This window comes from Bombyx mori, chromosome 11, assembly GCF_030269925.1.
Source record: "Bombyx mori chromosome 11, ASM3026992v2".
NCBI lineage: Eukaryota > Metazoa > Arthropoda > Insecta > Lepidoptera > Bombycidae > Bombyx > Bombyx mori.
Window position 1 is genome coordinate 9,406,168 of NC_085117.1, and position 17,528 is coordinate 9,423,695.

General features: G+C 37.3%; 1 protein-coding gene across 4 annotated transcripts in view; it reads left to right on the forward strand.

Annotated features, from left to right (window-relative positions):
- Positions 1 to 594: 594 nt before the first annotated feature.
- The window catches only part of LOC101742172 (uncharacterized), a 143,284-nt gene continuing 126,350 nt past the window's right edge, over positions 595 to 17,528 (forward strand). For 2 of the 4 annotated variants that reach the window (XM_012695014.4, XM_062671107.1), the window contains exon 1: positions 595 to 950. In XM_012695014.4, the coding sequence (XP_012550468.2) occupies positions 930 to 950 (21 nt within the window). In that variant the 5' untranslated portion in view covers positions 595 to 929. Of the gene's footprint in view, positions 951 to 14,362; positions 14,458 to 17,528 lie in introns of those variants that run through there. The other 2 variants (XM_012695013.4, XM_062671106.1) reach the window with 1 other exon arrangement.

Below are 17,528 nucleotides of genomic sequence, written 5' to 3' on the forward strand. Positions count from 1 at the left end.
AAAAGATGGCGCGTAACGGAAAAATGTGACGCGTAACCGAAAAATGTGACGGTAAATTTTTTTCCAACGCCGATAAAGAAGTTTCACTTCAAAAATAATTTTTCAAATCGGTCCAGTAGTTTCGGAGCCTATTCGAAACAAACAAAACAAACAAATCTTTCCTCTTTATAATATTAGTATAGATTGATAAGATGATGATGATAGATTTATTTTCAGCCTTGCTCAGAGACTTTTTCATTAAGATATCGCTCTGTAACTAATAGCAGATTGAGAATATTAATGGCGTGGAACTATATAAATGTAAGTGATATAAAAAATAAAATAGTTCGTCATTATAACGCGGAGCCCAAAAAAAATTATTAATCCATGAACAATAGTGACGATAAGATGCTTAAATATGCGATGTATTATTATTTCATTCTTTATTTTGATTGTTATTAAGTAAATAACAAGTTGGTAAGCAACAAAGAACAAGTGCAATGCAAGTAGCAATCGTTAAACCTTCGCCGTCTTTGTCTATTGTACGATTGGGTTGGTGTTAAAACGAGACAGTGCTAGCGCGTTGATTGTACGTTGTACGCGTCAAACCGTTAGTAATAGTAACTCAGTTAGTGCAGTATCGTGTTACAAGGTGGATGTGTCGTTCCGTTCCCCAGAAATTTACGTATTTACAAACTTTGTCGTGTATAGCTTAAATATTTTTTTTATACGAAATTTAAGGAATTTTCGTTTAAAATAAACTTGATAATTAAAAAAAAAACAATCTTAAATTATTTTTAAAATTACATTACAGTGCCACATTGTGTTTAACCTTGTGTTTGTTGATTGACTTGTTTTTTTTTCTCGTTGCGAGTTAATTTTGGCGCGTATGATGTAACCTGAGGAAAGTACCGGGTTCGATTCCCGTGCCAGGGGCAGGCGACGACATTATGCATACTTCAATGATGATGGTAAGTTACTCTAAATCTTGATTAACTTTTGAGGATAAAGGATTAGATGAGCCGCATGATGAGAAGTTAGTACCATGACGTACATGATGCCAATCTGTTAAAACATTGTTACCTTGTATTTTTATTAAAGTATGTATTGGGTAAACCATAGTATGTTCGATACCGCTATAATGAATGTAACGCCAATCATGTCAAATCCAATAACAAACATTTTAATCCAAATTCATTAATATGTTTTGGTAGAATACATTATTTTAAATTATATGTTTTTTGTTTTGTTGTATCATATATCTGTTTACATTCATGAGTTCGTTAAGAGACGAAGAAAGTTTTGTTACCTATAGGGCAAAGGAATAAAAAGAGCCGAAACATCGTGCATTAATAATAATCAGGGCATTAACATCGATCACTATACTATATTTATTTTACGGAAAATTATGCCTCAGCGTGCAATTATTGTGTGGTTTACCCTACGTTTATTGACATACTTTCTTTGAATAATTAAAACGATAAATCATAAAACCAGTTTACATTCACAGAATAAGACATAGATCATTTTCGTCACCGAGTCGTAGTGATTTTAGGTCGTTTAACAGTAACTGTTGTTTGTCAACTTTTAAATTTCGCGAAATTTGGGTTAGCGTTTTTTTTATTGAAGACTAGCGACCCGCCCTAGCTTCGCTTCGGAAACTGTAATGATTTTTGATTTCTCCACTATTTAATGGATGTTATTATACCTATAACACTTTCTCTTCAATCACTCTATCTATTAAAAAAAAACCGCATCAAAATCCGTTGCGTAGTTTTAAATATTTAAGCATAGGTACATAGGGACAGACAGATATAGGGACAGAGAAAGCGACTTTGTTTTATACTATGTAGTGATAAGAAGACGAACTCATATTTCTTTTGCTTGAATGCTTTACCGGAGACCGTTTTGTGAGCCAAATGGATTAGTTACCACCATCCAGTCTTGAAGTCGTCGTGGCCTAAAAGATAAGAAGTCCGGTGCATTCGTATGTGCGATGTAACGATGTTCAAATCTCGCCAGCAGATACCAATTTTTCTAATGAAATACGTACTTAGCAGACGTACACGATTCACTTCCACGGTGAAGGAATAACATCGTGTAATAAAAATAAAAAACTCGCAAAATTATAATTTGCGTAATTACTGGTGGTAGGACCTCTTTTGAGTCCGCACGGGTAGGTACCACCACCTTGCTTATTTCTGCCCTGAAGCAGTAATGCGTTTCGGTTTGAAGGGTGGGGTAGCTGTTGTACTGTAAAAACTGAGTGAGACCTTAGAACTATTATCTTAAGGTAGGTGGCGGCATTTACGTTGTAGATGTCTATGGGTTCCAGTAACCACTTAACATCGTGGGCCATGAGCTCGTCCACCCATCTAAGCAACAAAAAAGTATATGTTTGTCGTGAAGCAGTAATGCATTGCGGTTTGAACGCAAGGGGGGCCGTGAGTAAATTGATTTGTAAAGTAATAAAAAAAAGGGGGAAAAAACGTATTTTTTTTCCACACGCCTTGAGATATGAGGTCAGTCTTTATTGTATTGTATTACGACTGCCTACGATCAGAACGCTTAGAGGCAAGTGGGTGGTACTTACACATGTGGGTTCACAACTCTTTTTTACTGTCATGTGATGATCATATGACCCATCTGCTGGTCAGTATCTACCGTCACTTATGAACGTCAGCACCGTCGCCCATGGACTTCAGCAATGGCAGGGGTAGAGCCAAGCCGGTGCCCCTGGCATAGCTGAAGTCAAGTTGCAAGCCGCTGCTTGCAAATTTCGTTTGAAGAAAAGTTTGTCATAGTGCTCCGGAAATACCAACAGCAGAAATGTCACCCCACCATCAGAGATTTAAAAATTATTCCATGACTATTTGGTCTTAATTTTTAAATAACTGGACTATAACCACAATGTATTTAAACGCAATTTGCTTGAAATCATATTTAAGTATTATTAACTTAGATTCAAAAATGTCAATTAAACATATTATTATGTAAATGCACCTTTTTTTTTACATAAATCCATTGATTTTTCTCTTCCCGCTGTTATTACTGCGAGAATCTCTGCACACCATTGAATTATAGCAGCATATGTAGACAATTTCATGAAGGGAACCCGTTAATCTACTTGCGAACACACTGTATTTTGGTAAACAGTATTTTCCTAAGCTTGATTTCATTACTAAAGCCAGGACGAAATGCGACCTTTGCAATTAATTAATTCGTTCACTGGATAGCCGGTAGATTAGGAAATATTTCACTGCGTCCTGTGGCCGGACCACAAATTGAGATTCACGGACTTCTTGAATTTTCGTTAGTGAAATAATTCCAGCTTTTGCCTAGATGTTCACAGGTCGAGGCCACGACGAAAACTTATTTAATATAAATAACTTCGGAAGCTATAAAATTATGTTTACCTTATTAATTTTTACGTATGTATTGAGACGCCTATCTTATGTCTCAAAGTGGGTGCCATTTTTTACGTCTCAATGTGTTCTTCCATATAATGTCAGGCGTCACAATTTTGCGCAAAACTAAAACATTAATTTTTATTTAATCTTTTATTATTTCATTACGATTGCTCGTTAATAGAGAGATAAGTTACAATTTTTATTTTAAATGGTAAATTGAACGCCAATTCAAACAGACGAATGCAATTTAAAAAATAAATAGGAGGCCTGTCGAGTTATTTTGGTTATTTACAACATTTTTTGGGGGCATATTATTAGATTTAATCGACTTAGTTACAAATTAGCTAACAATCGTCGATGATTTAAAATTAGCAGCACATGCATTCTATATTCGCGTCACAGAAGGAAAATAACCATCGAAATGAAATTCAAGGACATTGGTTAAACTGCATCACGGTGCCTAGTTAATTACTGTTTCTATTTTATTATAGCAATGCAAACGTCATGACGCGTAATTAACACAATAACCGCACAAGGTCACATGAAGGTCATCGTCGTTCAGGTGCAAACATGGAAATTAAAATCGCTGTAAAAGTTCTTATGTGTATCCGGAATAATTAGAAGTATTCGCAAAAAAATGTTTGGTGATTAATGTGTGGGATATTGTCCCACATTGGCAAGTTTTTCGGCTAATTTTAAAAATCTATGTTAAGTTCTAACTAATCTTCGTTATCAAAGCACACGACGCATGTTCAAAAGACGTCTCAAATCTACTTTAGAATAGACTCGTCCTAAGAGAGAAAAAACGTGGTCATTCGGTAAGATATTTATTTGTATTGCCATTGAAGGCACAGAACCGCTCAGCTCTCCTAATAGTGAGTAGTCGCCGTCGCTCATGACCATTAGTAATGTCAATGGGCGATATAAGCCGCTACCTACAGAGAAAGATCATTTGGGAACCTCATTGAAAGAAGGATGTATCACAGCGCTCAGCAAACACTGCAGAGGGAAGATCCTATACCTATTCGCTTAAGGGGCTATTCCTGACAACCTTCCTGATAACCTGAGAGAATTTGCTAACACTAGCCCTAGCAAGAGCAGTGCTTCGCAGAATCTACCAGCGAATTGAACTCGCAACCTAGTGAGAAAATCTGGCGAGAAACTCAATGGGCTAAAACGTCCTGTAGGTGAATCCAAACTTCGCGGTCATAGAAAGCGCTACAGCCGGTCTTCAAACCGAAGAAGATATGCCGAAACGAGGATGATAATAGTCTGAATAACCTGGTTTAATTCGATGAAGCATTGCAGATTCCCAGTTTGTCTCATAACAGACAATCAACCTAATGTACGACATTGACAGCTTGACAGAATATACTACTTTCTTCTCACTCTTGTTGAAGAAGCTTACAGTTTAAGACTTAAACATAAAAAAACACTCGTGTCATTTACATCAAACCATGATTGATACTCGTTTATACAAATCTAATAAGCCCCAACTCAATGACTTTACTGGTAGAGACGCAAAAGTCCGGCTGGATCGATGGGAACTTTCCATGTTTGTATTCATAAATAGTTCATCAAGTTTGTTATGAAGATACAGTCATACAGAAGCTGCATATAAGCCAAGATAACAGAAAGCGTGTAAGGTCATTTGTTTTATGTGCATCTACATATTTTTAGTTTCAATTCTTTAATGCAAGGAAATCTATGAAATATTATATATAATCTATGAATATAACATTTATGAAATATTGATACTATTAGAAGTCGTAAAATTGAATATCCCGGTCACAGGTTTACGTGCGATTTATGTCTGCTAGGTACTTGAGTCGGTTATGTGGGCAGAATTGAGAGGAAAAGTCGAAATTCAGAACAAGCGTGGTTCAGGAAAATCAACTATTCCCTTTAGCGCAGAATATAACGTAGTTTATCAAATCAACTGTCAACCTCTGATAGGCGTTACCAGCGGCGGTTTTCCCCGAGACAAGAAGAAAACATTTTACCTCTGAGAACTTTTAGTACTACTTATATTCTTATAGTGCTCTTGCTTTTGCTTCTTATAAGCCTCTAGGCTTGGCAAATATTGACTGACTTTTCGTACTTAGATCTTTTTTTTAATCCTTGGCTATCCCTATCCTAGTCTGAATCTCCGGACACCGCTCGCGTGAGTTTTGTAACCCTGGAGGTCCACACTTGACGCATCTTACGATGTTTCGCCATTCTTCTATACTTATTTAACTGGCTCCCATTATAGTCCTGATTGGGTCGATTTGGATAGGTCGTTAGTTGTATTGGTCGTTTGAGACCCTGCGTCGGTCTTATGCCATCCACTCGTGGAGATAAGTGCCTACAAAGACCTTTGTCTGGATAAGCAATTCCCAAAATACCTGTGTCGTCCATGCTAGACTGTCTTACAATGTACATATGCATCTATAGTTTTTCTTCTACCATGCAGAATCAGCAGTATTAATCTGCTGCTTGTATTGCTCCTTTACTATTTACTCTAGTATTACGTGAATGAACCCCAATAATAGCGTCAGTTTTCAGAAACCAATACAAAGCGCCATACTGAATTAACATACACGCTTTTCTCTAAAGGCGGATAGTCATAAAAGTAAATTTCTTACGCCCCTTTGCATTTTCCTTAACCTTTTCAGCAGCTGGATGGAGAATATTGGTTTTGTTTTGATTTTGTGCGTTTCAAACAGAATATCGTCCTTAATAATACTCAGAGAAAACACTACAGGATTCTTTTATTGCTGCGTTTTTTTTTGTTTCTTTCATTTAAGCATTTTTAATTGTATTTAATCGATACTTACATATTTATAGATTTTTTTATATATATTACAAATGTGAAAACTTTTGCTTATCTTTATTTTATGTTGTAAAGAAGCAACGGCTTGAGATAATTTTTTAAAGTCATTTATAAAGGGATCAAGAGAGTGAGTGACATAGGCTAACTTTTGTCTCGAAAAACATCTCATCTACATCTATTTACATTGTCACTTATCGTTGACAACGAAAGCGAAGGAGCAGGTACCAGTTACCGTATTTATGTGTGTGCATGTATGCATGACAACATTTAAATTTTTTAAGTAGCTAATTTGGACAGACTTTTTTGGTACAGAATCAAGAGTTTTTGAGTTGAAAGTACAAGATAGACAAATAGATCTTGTTTTTTGATTAAACACAAGTTACATAGATGAAAAAGTACATTTGAAAACTTAACATACATACAATTATCATGTCTTTCGTCATTGGAGTACACAAGTCTCTAGGAATTATCCTCCATTCGCGAAGCAGTTGCTCTTGAGTTGTTAGGTCTCCTCTTCGGAGGCGCTCGGGCAGCTGCTAGCAAATCCCACCCCTCCTGGCTGAGCCTCTGCTCGCCCACCTGTCCTGGTGAAACTGGAAAGGCCTCCAGACCACCAGCCACAAGTAATCCTTCAATCATAAAAATAAAAAATAAAAAAGAATTATCCTGCTAGTCCGGCCATTCTAAGAGTAATTTATTATTCAATTATTCAAGTCTATACATACATAGTACAGTCATTCCAAAAGCCTTCAAAAACTGACCTAAGCAAATTTTGCAAATACGAATATTGTTACGTAATACACTATAATTACATCGGTTGCTCGTTAACAATAGATAAGCAATAATAATGGACCGGAAACATTGAAGTTTTTCATGTAACATGCATATGTGAATGTAATGTATGGTGCAGTTGTTTCACTGAGTTTGTGATAATTTTAGATTACATTCATGATGTTTACATACTTTATAAGGCTGCGGAATTGCAATGCTCAGTGTGGCAAATCCATTAACCGAGCTAGTCGATCTGCTTATTCGTGGCGTGGTTGTTTCGTGGTTCTTGGTTATCCTGTGTAAAACCAGACTGAAGGTAAAGATTATTAGTCCTTTTCAGATCAAACAGTAGTAGTGGAGGATCTATGATGCAGGGAACTGCTCAATGCCGAACTTCTGGATTGAGTTTGAGTGAAGTCGTCATACCCTGCTTCTCAATAAATACTTGAGAAGCGCAGGTTTACCTAACAAATGGAGAGTGGTGATATCGAATGTGGAATATCGGTGCTGAGGTATCGAATAAAACACAAAAAAGTTATAATGTCCTCAAAGATTTGGAGCACGGGAAAGTAGAGGCACGGCCGGCGTGTGCCTACACTAATAAGCGTTTTGTCCTAATGTCTTTTTTTGTTTTTTCCTGCATTCTAGTAACCTCGAGGGGTTATCTTTGATTCACCGAGCTAGTAGGTGAGCTCACGGGGCTCAAGTCGGGGGTGTTGCTAACATTGGCCTTAGCAAGAGCAGTGCTTCACAGAATCTACCATCGGAAAAGCGACCCCCTGAGAAGATCCTGCGAGAAACTCTGTAGGCTGTGGCTATGGGTTCTTAATGTCAAGTGTCGATATACATGGTAGCATGTGATAGGTAGATGTGATCTGTCATTTTCGGCAATAAAAACCAAACAGTACGAATAGAAATTATTAATGCTACACGCCTCTGATCCCTATTGGGGAATGCCAAGTTTGAAAAGGAAAAAATCACATAAATCGTCATGCAATTACTATTAATTTGTAGCACATACGATAGGGAAACACAACACAAAAAGTTTTTATTACAACACTTATATTTTAATGATCATTCAAAACTGTTGGATAATGTTATAATACTAAGAAATATTATTACTTTTATTACCATTTATTTTATAAAAAGATTCCCATTTATTTGCGTGTTCCCGTTAGAATATTCGAGAATCAAATATTGTCGACATCCCATTGTTGACTGGCACAGACAAGTTTTTGTTCAATGCAAATCGTTTCAAGGTAAGATCATTCTACATTCGTCAATGTCTCGAAAAACTACTAAGAAATCGTGTCAGTGTTTTCTTAACACGGTTTTTGATTGACAGCTTCGTATATTCATATAACGCTAATGCAGATTTGAAGATTTCCAAAGAACCCTTATACCGATCTTCTCTAAAATTTTATTTATCTGAGACACATGACTATATTTTTTTCTAAGGCATAGATGTGATGACTAAGAAGAATACAATAACAAAACTGATATCTTTGGTGATGATTCCGACATTAAAGCGGCCGGTTCGCCGGAGCCGAAGACTTTAAAGGTCCATCAACTAAACACGATTCCCTTGCACTCTTGCCGGCCTAATCTAATGCAGCCCCACCCTTCAAAATCGAACGCACGACTGCTTCGCGTCACAAATATGTAGAACGGTGGTACATAGCTGCGCGGGGTTATAATACACCCTTTTTTTTTTTTTTTTCGGGTAGAGGGCCGAACCTCCTACGAGGTCCCCGCGCAAAAGGGGCGCGCGGGGTATGTGAGACTCAACGATCTGCATGGTGTTGTGAGCAGACCGCGCGCCCAAGGATTTTAGAGCCCACCCACTAAACGACTCCCCTGCACTCTTACACCCGACGTCCGATCCTCTCCGAGGTCAGAACCCGGATGAGGTAGGGGGGCTACCGCGGTCAACACTACAACCAGACGGCGCGGCTCACCCCAAGGACGCCCAGCCGACGGAGCCTTCGAGGCGAATCGAAGGCTCTGAAACGTCGGCCGTCTCGGTACGGCAGCCCGTCGGGCCGCCCAGACGGTGCCGCTGGTGTCCCGGAATACCCCGCTGGACCAGAACCAGGCTGCCGGGTCGGGACGCGATACACCGTCGACCGGTCGCTCTAATCACTCCACGGCAGCGCGCTAGAGTGCTGGTAGCGCGCCGCGCGGCCTCACTCCCTCAGGTCGCCCCTTGACCTTCACCGGGGGGAGGCCGCCACCTACAGGTTATAATACACCCTGCCAAAAGTAAATGCTGGTTGACGGTCTTAGTACGCTTTCCATATTCCAGTTAATCCTTCGGTGGTCCATTGCGGACCCAAGGGAAGAGAGGTGGTACTGTTTCTATACCCGACACAACACACCCAAAGTATATGTTTGCTTAAATCCCGTAACTACATTTAGTTTCAAGTAGAATATTAATTATGTAAGTACACTCTGTAAGCACACTTGAATCAATCTTAGCTTTCGGTTAACGTCTGGTTTTCCCTCTCAAAGCTGAATTATTAATGCATTTGTGTACTTTATAAGCTCGGAATTTAGTTGTTTTCATAGGGCCTCCAAAGCCTTAGGCATTTAATGGTACAGTTGATAACATAAATCTAATGGATCGATAATGTCTATAGATGTAATTAAATGGTCTAAAACCTTTTGGCACTAACGGTCACTACTTGAAACAGGACGAAACCGATTTATGTAATTTTTCACAATACTGAATGATGTTAGATGAATATTGAAAAGGAAACTGGATTGAGAGTGTATCCAAATAATGTTGGTGTCTTCAATAATGCTGTTTAAAGTACTCATATTAAAGATAATATACGACAAAAAGAGATTTACTTCCACATGCTAAATTCGCCTGGATTATGAAAATAAGAATTTTTCCAATAAATAGTTTATGTAATGTAAGCGTAAAAAAATGATTGGTATTTTATATTACATTACAACATTGTTTTTTATATAGAATTTTGCTATTGTTTTTTTTATATATTAATCTTTAAAATTACACGGTACATTATTTGTTGGCTATTGTTCGTTATAGTTTATTTCACAATCATAAAGAACCATAGAACAACAAAAAGCTCTTTAAGACCTCTCCTTGGTCTATTTAAATAATGTTGGAAATAACCTCTATATGCAATAATTCAAAGCACAACGTCTAAACTTCATTCAAACATGTTTGGAAATGGCACTATATGCTGTGTCTTCTATACACATGTTCACACACGATGTGAATTCTAAAGAACATTTGTGTTCAATGGCGGCTCAGGGGGCAGCTTCTATTGTATCGACACCCTACTTGTTGAATTATGTGATATTGATAGCAGTTATTCAACTGAATTAATTTACCCTATAGAGGCATTATAAGTTTTTCTATATTTAAATATATAGTGTAAATAATAAAAAAAGGTTAATTCTGTATTATTAATATTTAGAAATTCAGCTCAATTCGAAAACATGTAAGTTTTTATTTTTTATTGCAGAGATACGTGAACGAGCTCACAGCCCACCTGGTGTTAAGTGGTTATCGGAGCCCATAGACATCTACAACGTAAATGCCGCCACCCACCTTGAGATATGAGTTCTAAAGTCTCAGTATATTTACAACGGCTGGCCCACCCTTCAAACTGAAACGCATTACTGCTTCACGGCAGAAATAGGCAGGGTGGTGGTACCTACCCGTACGGACCCACAAGAGGTCCTACCACCAGTAATTACACAAATTATAATTTTGCGGGTTTGATTTTTATTACACGATGTTATTCCTTCATCGTGGAAGTCAATCGAAAGCATTTGTTAAGTACCTAAGTATTTCATTACAAAAATTGGTACCCGCCTGCGGGATTCGATCGCATCGCTAGATACGAATGCACCAGACGTCTTATTCTTTAGGGCACGACGAATTCAAATTTTTTATTAGTGTAGATGACTAGATCACAGCCCACTTGCCGTGTCATACATATACATGCCGTGCCATACATATACTACGACATCAAACAGTCCGTTTAGCTGTTTTTTAAACTGCTGTTAGCTATGACTAGATGAATAGTTATTAATACTAAAAGTATGCGCGTCACTTATTTTATACCTGTTAATTAGTCTGCGCTTACAGTTTTTAAAACTGCATAATTTTTTAGGACGCACATAAATTACAATATTTGCTAAATGATTTCTGTACTTACGCGTTTCGGTTTGAAGGGTGGGGCAGCCGTTGTAACTATACATGAGACCTTAGAACTTGTATCTCAAGGTGGGTGGCGCATTTACGTTGTAGATGTCTATGGGCTCCAGTAACCACTTAACACCAGGTGGGCTGTGAGCTCGTCCACCCATCTAAGCAATAAAAAAAAAACTTAGCTTGGAATAGCAAGTCATATTTTTCCGTCGGCTATTAAATAATTCAGTCGATAATTGTGCAACGCTCTCTTTGTAATAGTTATCAGCGTGCTGCAATCGCCTCCCGTAATATTGTAAGTGAGTTTAAATTTGAGAGGAGCAGTCGTTATGCAGTGCCATTGGGTTTCCGATCTCAAGGTCAGTGTCTGCATCAACGCTCCGTTCAAACGTTCCGGTAATCTATCATAACACGTGGGCTGAAGGTCGCTTAGTCGTTTAGAGCAAAATTAAATATTAGCTATCTTCAAAATAATACAAAAAACACCAAATAGAATAGAATAGAATAGAATATCTTCAGAATAGAATTAGGTATATATAGAATAGAATTCGGTAGGCAGCGGCTTGGCTCTGGCCCTGGCATTGCTGAAGTCCATGGGCGACGGTAACCACTCACCATCAGGTGGGCCGTGTGCTCGTCTGCCTACAAGGGCAATAAAAAAAAAATAAAAAAAAAATGGAATAGAATACGTTGTGCAATACACGCTACACATCATACTGATTCAAAGAGAGAATCCGATGCCGTTCGACAGTAAACAGTGTTTTATTAAAGTCTATTAAATCTCGTGACCTCGTTCGCTTCAAACAAAAATTATTATTAGGTTACGAAGGTAAGCGGGCATCGCACTTGATCGAAAACTTTGCGTAATGCGTTTCGGCTTGAAGGATGGGGCAGACGTTGTACTCTAAAAACTGAGACCTTACAACTCATATCTCAAGTTAGGTGGCGGAATTTACGTTGTTGATGTCTATGGGCTTCGGAAAACACTTAACATTAGATGGGCCGTGAGCTCGTCCACTAACCTAAGCAAAAAAAAACCCAAATATGAATGAATCGAATTCACGTATTTTATCTTGTTACTAAGATATGCCGTTACGTATCATATACGTATAAAATTCGAAGTGTGTATGTTCTCTATAGACCCAGAAATGGCTACATCGATTTCGAAATTTTCAGGAAATTTACAGATTGACTTCTCTAAGCCTCACCCTCTGGTGATCCTGTAGTTTGGTAGTGATCGAATCAAAGTAAAAAAAAAATCGGCCAGTAAAGCGGGCTACGTTTTATTTACTAGTACATATGTTCATCTGGCTTAAACTACATCATGCATTCACTTTTTCATCTTACTGTAGACATAAAGTCTATAGTTTTCGTGTAAAGGGACTTTGATATATGTACAATGTGCTTAGTGCGAGTTTTTTAACTTCTCGATCGAGTAAAAGTTAACTCAAATTTGTATGGAGTTGGTGCTTCCCTTCGTTTGCCATTAGGGACGCTCCATACAAATTTGAGTTAACTTCTACGCGATCAAGAAATTAAAAGCTCGTACTTAGTACACACACGTCCAATGGAAACTGTAAGGAAAATCCCGTTTAAGCCTTGTCGAAAGCTAAGTTGCGTTTGCACGACATTTTAATCTGATTATTTTTGTTCAACTGCTATGAAAAAACCGTTCCTTTTTTCCCCGTTCCAGGGTTGTTAATGATCATAGTTTGTAAAATCTGGGCGTAGAGTGCTTTCGAGTAATTACAGACGAGCGGGTGGCGGCAGCCCTGGCTTCCATCAAGGTTTTACGTGACCAACCTAGTTCTACTTTGGTCGTTAACCGATGAATCAAAAGGCTTGGTAATGAATAAATTAAATGTAGCTTATAATAACTAAATATCCAAGGGTAATATTTGAATATTTTTAAATCCTAATGAACTCTATCATATAATTTAAGTATTTTTTTTATTAATATTAAATATGGAAGATTTATTAGATGTGCATGTAAAATTGCAAAAAAATAGCTTACTTAGTTTAGCTGTAGAACCTCAAATAATAATGAAGTTGCCAAAACTGTGACGAGGATCAAAAACGAAAAAAACTCTAACCCTTTTCATCAAAACGTTCATAAGCTAACACTAATTTAGTTTCGTGAAAAGAGCTCACACAAAAAACATTCGAATATTTCTCTCGATAATAAACTGTATATCATTTTAACGGCAATAAACTCTGATAAAATGTACGTTGTGCTCACGTTACAACCGTACGTGACGTAAATCAACGTAATCGGTCGACAATTCACGTTTATTGGAGTTAATTTCGTTGATACCGTTTCACACGCCTTTTAATACTTAATGTCTTGTCTTTGTATTGCGAGTTGTATAATATGTAATAGACATTAACATTTGTGTTCATTGACGAAGAAAGACGGTGATAAACCATCTGATTTTACCGTCTCTCAAAGGGATACAGCAATGAACATAAAACCGGTCACAGCTAATCTTCTACTACATATTTTCAAAGAGGTTGAATTTTTAATATGACTGCACATTTGTTTTGAAACTCATGTATGCGATGTATTGACGGGTAATGAAACCAACTTACTGCACTACTAATATTTTAAATAAACAATGTATACTTTTGTTTAAGATGACGTGACTAGAAAAAGATATTGCAATTTGGCATATATTTTTTTTCAATTTTAGCGTTAAGTTTTATGATGGACCTTCCGGGAAAGTGACCCTCTACTATTATGATGAAACTTTTGCCTTTTTTGGTCAAACAACACGCATCCACCAAACAAACTGTTTGTATGTATCTTTTTACTAATTCAGAATATATTTTTTATGCGCTTACTGGATCAGTAAAGAAGTTGATATTATTACAAGATTCTCATTTGAAATACTTTATTTTCGTATAATACATTTTCCATTAAATTTACAGCATTAATATGCTTAATATGATACTATGTAACTAAGCGCATAGGTGATGTGCGTTACGTCATAAGTAATACAGTAATTTATCTTTAGAATTCTCAATCTTCGAGCAGCTGATAAATAAGTGTGTTTGAATTTGAAAATATCGTTATTTTTCTTTCCTGCTCTTCCTAATATTTATAATACGTAAGAATGAATGAGATACGAGATATGAAATATTTTTTTGTAGTCTTCAAGGACACGATATCGATAAGTTACCGATAATGATTGTAATGTTTGTTTAGTTCACGCTTTCTGTTGGTGAAGTGCAATACGGTGTCTTGATTTTTGTGTAATTTTTTTATTATGTTTGGAAAATTTCGCAAGAAGCAGGTATGTTAAAAGGCTATATTATGTATGTAAATTGAAGTCATTACTGGCTTTACTGTGTCAATGGGTTTTTTCGATGAAAGACGATGACCAAAAGGCATCTTATCTGCTCATCTGCCGACGAAGACAAGAATTTTTTTAAATGTGATCTTGTGAATCAGTTCAGCCGTCAACTGAATTGTGTTCTTTCTCAATAGCTATTTTGTTCCAAATATGCAAATAGATTTAAATATTAATTCTGTTATAATTTAGCTGTTTTTATTTTCCACTGGTGGTAGGACCTATTGTGAGTCCGCACGGGTAGGTACCACCGCCCTGCCTATTTCTGCCGTGAAGCGGTGATGCGTTTCGGTTTGAAGGGTGGGGTAGCCGTTGTAACTATACTGAGACCTTAGAACTTATATCTCAAGGTGGGTGGCGCATTTATTTATGTTGTAGATGTCTATGGGCTCCAGTAACCACTTAACACCAGGTGGGCTGTGAGCTCGTCCACCCACCTAAGCAATAAAAAAAAAAAAAAAAAAAAAATAGTATTGGTGAGTTTTATCCATGAGCAACATAAATTCTTTCATTGTTATAGCGCTGCTATTGTATGCGTTTTGTCACTTCACAGTAATTTTCTATTTCGCTCTACCAATTGTTTTCCTCTACTGATGTAACCATAAATTTATACATTTTCACAATAAGCGATTGCGGTTATAATAAAAAAAAGGTTTTTATGCGTTTATTTAAAAAAAAAATAGAAGGTTTTTAGACTATCCCGATGTAGTGTTTTCTTAAATTTTCGTGATTCGTATATAACTGGTCAGGTCATAAGTATTGTCACACAGTAAAAACTTTTCTTTTAGAATGCTGGCCACAAAAAAGTTTATTGAATTCGAATTTCGAATTGTTCATGAAAATAAAAATGTATAAACTTTTAGAATTTTACTCATTTTTAAATATGGAGTGGACGCTTAAAGAAGACCGTGTTGCAGTTATTGCGTTGCCTCGTTGCGGTTACGCGCTAATTCAAATTTTTAGCATACTGAAAAATTTGAATATAACCAAAAGATTCGTTTATCGTACCATCAAACGATACAATGAAGACTCTAGTGTAGATGACAGGTCAAGAAGTGGTCGCCCTCGGTCTGTTAGGACTCCAGCAGTGATAAAAGCTGTGAAGGCGCGAATTTAAAGAAATCCCAAACGTAAGCAGAAACTTTTGGCCCTTCAGATGGGGTTAAGCATAACCACGGTGAAAAGGGTGTTAAATGAAGACTTAGGGCTTCGGGCATATCGAAGAAAACAGGACATCGTTTGAATGCTCGTCTAATGGACCTGAGACTGAAGAGATGCCGCGCTTTGTTGAAGCGGTACGCGGGAAAAAAATATCGGGAAATTATTTTTTCGGATGAAAAAATTTTTACCGTAGAAGAGAGCTACAACAAACAAAATGATAAGGTGTACGCACACAGTAGTGAAGAAGCGAGCAACCGTATTCCGCGTGTCCAACGAGGTCATTTCCCATCCTCGCTCATGGTATGGTTGGGAGTTTCTTATTGGGGCTTAACAGAGGTACATTTTTGTGAAAAAGGTGTAAAAAAGAATGCAGTTGTGTATCAAAATACAGTCCTGACGAACCTTGTGGAACCTGTTTCTCATACCATGTTCAATAACAGGCACTGATTATTCCAACAAGATTCGGCGCCAGCTCATAGGGCGAAGAGCACACAAGACTGGCTGGCGGCGCGTGAAATCGACTTCATCCGGCACGAAGACTGGCCCTCCTCCAGTCCAGATTTGAATCCGTTAGATTACAAGATATGGCAACACTTGGAGGAAAAGGCGTGCTCAAAGCCTCATCCCAATTTGGAGTCACTCAAGACATCCTTGATTGAGGCAGCCGCTGATATTGACATGGACCTCGTTCGTGCTGCGATAGACGACTGGCCGCGCAGATTGAAGGCCTGTATTCAAAATCACGGAAGTCATTTTGAATAAACTTTAGTGTCATAAGAATCTATGTTTTGTTAAGTTCATTTTGGTATATGAATGGTTACATAATGAATAAACTTGTTTCAATTATTTTACATTAAACATGTGACAGAATTTATGACCTGACTAGGTATAAAAAAAAATACATGTGTGCAATTCACACGTGGTAGAAGTGAAACCTTCCAAAATTAAAATACAATTATCCTAAACGTCTTAAGTATATGTAAAATGTTGTCATTAGTAAATAATTGTAAGGTAGCGCCCTCTGTGAATTGATATTTTAATTTCACGTATAATCCTAAATTAAAATTCACAAGAGCTTTCATACACACGTTAGTATTAAAAAATCTCACAGATGGCGCTGTATTAAATAGTATGTATATTTCTGTCTCATTCTTTGCTGGCTTCATCCTACACATTTTTGTATTTGTGTCTCTTACCCGTCGTTTTTTCCGTTGCATCCGGTTTGAAATCACAACGATTCTAAAGAAGTTTTCACTTCAATAAAACTTATTTTACGTATACGCACGTTTTTAATGGATATTACATTGTGACTGATGACGATATGTATAATAAAGAAAATGGAAAAAGCATTTGGATTTTAATGTTTTGTTGAGACTCGAGTTAATTCTAAGAATTATTTGTCATTCAACAATCCTTTTAAATATGTCCAACAAAGGGTTTTTTTGGTGTGGGTGGCGTCCGAGTGCAATAATCTAAACAGTTCTGAGTCATTGTGCGTTCTGTATGGAATTACAAAAAAATACATTGTCTTAATACCCACTGAGTATCTCGCCGGATCTTCTCAGTGGGTCGCGATTCCGATCCGGTAGTAGATTGTGTGAAGCATTGCCACTGCTAGGGCTAGTGTTAGCAATTCTCTCAGATTGAGCCCGTGACCTCACCTACCGGTCCGCGCGAAGTTGGAATAGGCCCTTAAGTTACCAACTATTAGGTAGGGGAAAAGAAAATGTCTTAATACAAACTAGAGGTCCCGCAGTAGTCGAAATTCGACTATAATTAATTGGAATTGTGAGTTTGTACACTATTATGATTGTATTTTATACTTTTATATTCACAAATTTCGCCAAGACCAC